Source organism: Trichomycterus rosablanca, chromosome 7 (genome assembly GCF_030014385.1).
Source record: "Trichomycterus rosablanca isolate fTriRos1 chromosome 7, fTriRos1.hap1, whole genome shotgun sequence".
Lineage (NCBI taxonomy): Eukaryota > Metazoa > Chordata > Actinopteri > Siluriformes > Trichomycteridae > Trichomycterus > Trichomycterus rosablanca.
The window spans coordinates 34,135,338-34,142,327 of NC_085994.1; the positions used below are offsets into that span (position 1 = coordinate 34,135,338).

Consider the following 6,990-nt stretch of genomic DNA (forward strand, 5'->3'; position numbering starts at 1 on the left):
TGCATCAGAATGTAGATTTTAAAGTCGATAGCAAACAGTTTATTACAAGGGCAGCTAAACATGCTAATCACAAACTGAGATCCAGTCATTATATTAAAGATTTTCCTAACATTATTGTAATCCTCACAAAAACACGCAATACCCAAACTATCCACATCATTTAAAAAATTTAATGTTTGGTTCAATGACCTTTAATCATTGTATAATGGCTATGGACTAACATGGGCAAATGGAAGAGAAATTTTTTTTCATACCTGTGTGTGTATGTGTTTGTGCTATGTCTTTAACCTTTATTTTGGTATTTCTACCTGAACCTGTACAGACTTGTTTTACCATGTCAGTGGCATCTATTTGGAATTTATATCAGACCACGTGTTTTTTATTTAGAATTTCTGTGGTGTTCTCAGTTTCTGACCCTGATTCTGTGGTACAGTATCGTGTTTTCAGCAGGAATGTGTATGGGCGGCTAAGAGCAGGAATGCCATGGAGATGAGGGGGATGGGAGCTTTACAGATGAGGGAAGATTAGAGTAGAGAAATGACAATAGTTATAAGGAAGATGAGACTCTTTAATACTACAGACATTGTGAAAGTGAAAAAAAACTAGTTTTGTCTTTTGTCTTCAGGTGGAACTTTGGTTTGAACCCTGAAGGCAAACTTTATTATTGTATCTCAGATCATTTTTAATAACACTTCCTTACTCTGCAAGGGAACTGTGCACCAGTAACAAATTCGTTCCCACGAAGATCTCACTTCAGTTGATATAGTTGATAGTGACGATACGTTTTTGTGAAAGGGTGTAAGTAGTTATGTACATGGAAGTGTTGGGGTTTAAATCATTTCTGAAATGTGTCTGTATGGCCAGATGTATTCCAGAACCACTAAAACAGACCTGTCAAGAGGTGTCACTGTCCACAGTCGGGCAAGCTTTGCATCACATCGACTTAAAGCTACTGTGCAGCTCCAAAATTGGCACAGTTTTAAGGGACACAAATTTATCTTCTGACCTCACCAAGAAAAAAATAGTACAAAATATAGTGACACAGACTTCACTATAGTCAATTACAGTCAGCATCAAGGACTTAGAAGGCCATCTGAGAGATTTTAGATGCAGAGTTTTAACCCAGCAGATTTTGTAATATTTTAAAAAAAATAATTAACTTAAAGAAAACAGGTGCCCAGGTGGCGCTGGCAGCAGGACATTCCGATAGCACACCCGCACCGAGATTCTGAACTCCTCGGTTCGAAACTTGGCATTGCCACCAGTCAGCTGGGCGCCATCAGTGCCTGCAGCAGATACTAATTGGCCACCGTATCTGCAGGGTGGGGGCCGGCCTATTTGTGGGTGGGCGGGTCTTCATACGCTGTGTAAGAACCCTGATTGGCAGAAGAGACGCCTGTGCAGAATGCAGGGGCGAGAAGAGGAGGGCTGTGCATGTATCGGAAGAGTACAGCGACGTGCTCTCCTTGGATGCAATCGGGTATCTCTCAGCAGCGGAAGACAAATTGAGTGCGCTAAATTGGGAGAAAAATGGGGAGAAAATACATTTAAAAAAAGAAAAACAGCATATATATTTCCAGAAATTGTTAGCTTTATTACATTTAAAGTTAAGACATTAAAATAACATTGGTATCGATTCCATCATTATTATAACACTGTTGCCCTATAATTATATTTATATTTATATAATTATATTACTATTTTAAAAGTTATTAGATCTTAGACCCAAATGCACTTTATTGTTCAACTGTAGCATCAGATTTGTGTTCTTTCTTTCTGAAAGCCACAGTGAATCATATTCCCCAGCTATAATGTAATGAGTGCACTCTTAAGTACCTGATTCTGGGGGTGGTATAACCTGCTGTTATCTGATTTCAGCTGTTATCTAATTTTACTCTTTTGTTTGTGAAGCATTTCTGATCTCCCAAGAAGCATTTGGGACTCCAACAGACATTGCTACCCTTGCTCTATTTTAGTGTTCCACTTGAATGCACAGTCTGTTTGACCCCAAATAAAGTCATTTGTAGTCATTTTAGTGTAGCTCAAATTTCCTTTTTTTTTTTTTTACAACCACTTTATCTTGGTCAAAGTAAAACTGGTCCTGTTTCCCTGGAAACACTGGACGCAAGGCAAGAATACGTCCTGGACAGGGTGCCAATTTCTAATGTAATTTTATCTCATTTAAGTATCTTACACAATTACCAAAACTACATCCTGTTCACGGGACACAAAGTTTAAAAACTATGGAGTCTTTTAGCCGTTGTATTATTCTAAGATGTGGGAACAGAGGTGATTGTGGTTGCAGTTCCTTGCTTATTGTTCACTGTGTAACTGTTGTTCCTGCTTTTTTAACCCTCCTTGTCATTAGTCTGAAAGCATGTTGTGAATTTTTGTGTGCTGCATGCAGAAACTTTACACTTGGGGATCATTTAACCCATCGTAATGACAGGGATATTTATGATCTTAGCTTATTCTATTTAAAAATGGAATGTCCCTGAGGTATGAGAAAACTTCCCAATGGCAACATCTATTACCAGATTCTGATTGCATAAGAACATTGTTATTTTTATTGCAGTATAAACATACAGTATAAACATTTTTGCCTATTGACTTATTTAATATTTTAATGTCTTGTTTAGACTTATACATACATTTTTGCCCATATTTTTATTTATATTTATTTAAAATTTACAAAATTACCGAGTGTGTGAATTTAGATAGATGAACTCATGCATATCAAACAGAAACATGCAGTGAATTGAATAATTACTTTCAATGTATCCAACTGCAAATTACTGTAATTACTATTAAATACATTAGGTTTGTAAAACCACAACAGCTAAAATATACATTTAATAATCAAATAATACATTTTGAGTAGTGAACAATTCTAGCATTTGTCTTTTAACCTGTTAATTTTGGGGCACATTTGGACAGTGGTTATGTCAAAAGACAAGCTGTGTATTTTGTAAGCATTGCGTGTTCTGCCATGGCTTGTTTTCCCTTTACTAATAATGGTCAGTGAGGGTAATAAGTACGGCAGGACTTAGCCTCTTTTCCACCGACATGGTGTCAGTGCAGGTGCCAAGATCCCAAACGGTTTCGCGGTTTAACCTTACTGGTCTTGAACCTGTGAAAGTGTTACACAAGTGACCGATGGATACTAGAGTTTTAGAATCACCATTGTAACATTGGTAACCCACCATTCTGCCATTTACAACTAGCAAGAGAACCACAGCGAAAACAGCGGTAATGAATCATCAGTGGTCCACAAAAAAACCGAACACATTACTTGCCATACAGTCCTCACAAGTAATACAAGACAAGCTTAGAAATAAATAGAAATCACAGTGTACATTGAGGTCACATAATTTGATGGTTTCAAATGTTGCTGCAACACGCTGCGTAATAACTCAGTCATACACAGTCATAACATAAAGCAAAAGTTCTTGCCTTTCATCCTTGCTAATTCTAAACCCTTGGCAGCAAAATTAGCTCATGAAGCGCGTTCCCCTATGGTGTTCCAACTTTTGTTTCCCGATAATGCAACACCTACATCCACATACACTGATCAGCCATAACATTAAAACCACCTCCTTGTTTCTACACTCACTGTCCATTTTATCAGCTCCGCTTACTATATAGAAGCACTTTGTAGTTCTACAATTACTGACTGCAGTCCATCTGTTTCTCTACAAGCTTTGTTAGCCCTCTTTCATGTAGCTCTTCAATGGTCAGGACCCCCACAGGACCACCACAGAATAGGTATTATTTAGGTGGTGGATCATTCTCAGCACTGCAGTGACACTGACATGGTGGTGGTGTGTTAGTGTGTGTTGTGCTGGTATGAGTGGATCAGACACAGCAGCGCTGCTGGAGTTTTTAAATACTGTGTCCACTGTCCACTCTATTAGACACTCCTACCTAGTTGGTCCACCTTGTAGATGTAAAGTCAGAGACGATCGCTCATCTATTGCTGCTGTTTGAGTTGGTCATCTTCTAGACCTTCATCAGTGGTCACAGGACGCTGCCCACTGGGCGCTGTTGGCTGGATGTTTTTGGTTGGTGGACTATTCTCAGTCCAGCAGTGACAGTGAGGTGTTTAAAAACTCCATCAGCATTGCTGTGTTTTATCCACTCATACCAGCACAACACACTCTAACACACCACCACCATGTCAGTGTCACTGCAGTGCTGAGAATGATCCACCACCTAAATAATACCTGCTCTGTAGTGGTCCTGGGAGAGTCCTGACCATTGAAGAACAGCATGAAAGGGGACTAACAAAGCTCGTAGAGAAACAGATAGACTACAGTCAGTCATTGTAGAACTACAAAGTGCTTTTATATTGTAAGTGGAGCTGATAAAATGGACAGTGAGTGTAGAAACAAGGAGGTGGTTTTAATGTTATGGCTGATCGGTGTATGTAATCATTGGGCTCTCAAAGCTGTTGAACCGCTGGCCTGTTCTTAACAGGTTTGCTTGTTTGCAGGAACCAGCACCAGCACTTTGACGGTGATAACAATGCTATTGTTTCTTTATTTCTTTTTATCATAGTCTTTATTAAACAAATCAGGTGGCCCTAAAATACCCACAGAATAACAAAGGTCTTAGATAGCTGTATTTCTCTTCTCAAAAAAGAACGTCTTATAATACTAATGTTATTAAGTATAATAGTTTTAAACTAGTATAACCCCTAGTCTGGTATGTTTTTTTGCTGTTAATTGAGGTAATCATTTATGTTTATCTATCTTTGTAGGTGTGTGAAGAGACCAGTCCTACCACATTAGTACAGACTAACCACAGACACATCGTACCTGCAATAAATCCTTGAAAAAATAAAGCAGAATCTCTTGTAATACCTCAGTGTCCCAGGATGTCCATCGACACTTTGGGCCCTTCTGTCCGACGATTAGTCAGACCGCCAGAAAGCACGGACTCGTCTACGGGCCAGCGCAAACCAAGCGCTGTGGAACGCCTGGAGGCCGACAAGGCTAAATATGTCAAGAGCCAGCAGGTTGCACTTAACAGGCAGCTGCCAATCATCCGCAAGCCCTTAGTGCCTCCCTGCAACAGTGCGCAGCTTCGGCCAGGCGCTCCCCAGCCGACTCGCAAAGTGGCTCGTTCTTCTGAAAAGCCTGATACCTCAGTTCTCTACCTGGAACATCTAAACAGCCTGATTAATGGAGTCAGTGATCCACTTGTACCTTCTACTCCTGCTCATCCACAGCGTGCTGAAAAAAGTGTAGATTCAGCCGGCTTTAATCCATCTCAACTTCCCTCTCCGACAGAATCTGCTCTAAAGTCCGTTTCATCTCCTATAACTCAGGGCAAATCCACAGTAGACGGTTTGGCGTCTACATCTACAGCAACAGTAAGGAGGGTTGATGTAAGACCGCAGGTGGCTTTGCCACAGATGAGAAGGCCGTGCCGGATGCAGTTACCTGAGCAGCGTCTCCACTCTCAACTTCTGCAACTCCTAAGACCGTACACGCATGCCCAACCATCTCCACTGCTACTTCAACCAACTGTTAAACCCCCCAACAATCCAGTGCAGCCTTTACCGGCCTCAGCAGAACCTTTATCTCAGGCTTTGCCTCCTTCTGAATCTCCAGCTGAACAAGTATCACCAAGCCACAACGCCATTCCACCTCCATCTCCTGCTGTCACCAACCGGTCATCCGTTACCTCTAAGAAGCGACGATCGCTCACACGCTCAAAGTCTGATGTGAGTGATCGTTTCTCCCGCGCCGGCGCTGACGTCGAGCGCTTCTTCAACTACTGTGGCCTCGAACCAACAGACTTTAGTGATCTGGCACCTGGTTCAGACATAGCATCCCTTTCACGCCTCCGTAGTGCCAGTGCTCCCGCCTCTGAGCACACAGCAGATGGAAATGAAGAGGAGGAGGAAGAAGCAGCCAAAGAGGAAAAACCTAGCTATGGTATTTCAGTTATAGAAAGGAACGCAAGGGTGATTAAGTGGTTGTATGAACTGCGCCAGGTGAAGGACAGCACAAAAGTGGCTAACATATAGACTGCACGGACCTAATGTAAGGCATGTAAAATTCTTTTTTGCTGCTATTACGGTGCAGTACTACAGTCTGTGAACCCTGGCAAACTGTTGTAGATACTGACTTCCATCTGACTTGAGGACAACCAGTAATTTAAAAGCTATTAGGAGCCATCAAGGTTTACATCCAACTCTTGGGTGGGATGATGTTATCCAGCTTCTTAATTGGTTCTTCGGTTAGTCCCTCTGTGGGAACCCATAAAGGTGCTTTGTAGGTACCTACAGTAGAAAAGTCCAAGTACAACCAATACAAACATACAGAGTTTCTATCTAGGTTATATGTAGAACAAGTAACCAAGGGTCATCTAACTAACCTTTTCCCACTAAGTTCGTATATACAAATAAACATATACAGATTTAGATAGCAGATGGTTCACTACTGAAGACGCAGAGCCACTTATGGTCTTGAAAAGTGATACACATCTGGAGAATTTACCTGTAGTCTGTTATCTTTTGTAAAATCCAGACTACAATTCATAAGGAAAACAGAACAATGTAAACTGTAGGGTAGAAAAACACCTCACATTGTTTTAGCTACAGACATAATCCTAGTCATGCAAGCTGAAATCTAGAGTTACATGAAATGTCTTGTTGGACAGATAATGTTGCACCCGAGTAATTTTCTGGCTGTGTTTCAAACCACAACTGTTATGCATACCAATACCAAACAACTATAATATATTTTAATATATTAATAATATATTAATTTAATATATTAATATATATTTTATACTTTAATATATTTAACAATTGATTTAATTTAGAAGTGTGTGGTTTAGAATGCAGCCTTTATTTCCAAGCCATTATTACACCACCTTTATGATGCCTAAAATAGATTTCCACCCAAGTAAGTTCTGTATGTACAAATACACATGTACAGATTTAGATAGCAGATGATTCACTACTAAAGCCGCAGAGCC

The 6,990-nt window shown here is 40.3% G+C and overlaps 1 protein-coding gene across 1 annotated transcript; it reads left to right on the plus strand.

The window, feature by feature from the left end:
- The first annotated feature begins 4,876 nt into the window (after window positions 1-4,876).
- Window positions 4,877-6,094, plus strand: fam110a (family with sequence similarity 110 member A). The gene has a single exon (XM_062998611.1). It carries the CDS (start codon window positions 4,877-4,879, stop codon window positions 6,032-6,034), a length of 1,158 nt encoding a protein of 385 aa, XP_062854681.1. The 3' UTR covers window positions 6,035-6,094.
- Window positions 6,095-6,990: the final 896 nt, after the last annotated feature.

Coding starts and splice junctions, on each gene's coding strand:
- fam110a (XM_062998611.1), top strand. CDS start 4,877: ATGTCCATCGACACTTTGGGCCCTTCTGTCCGACGATTAGTCAGACCG.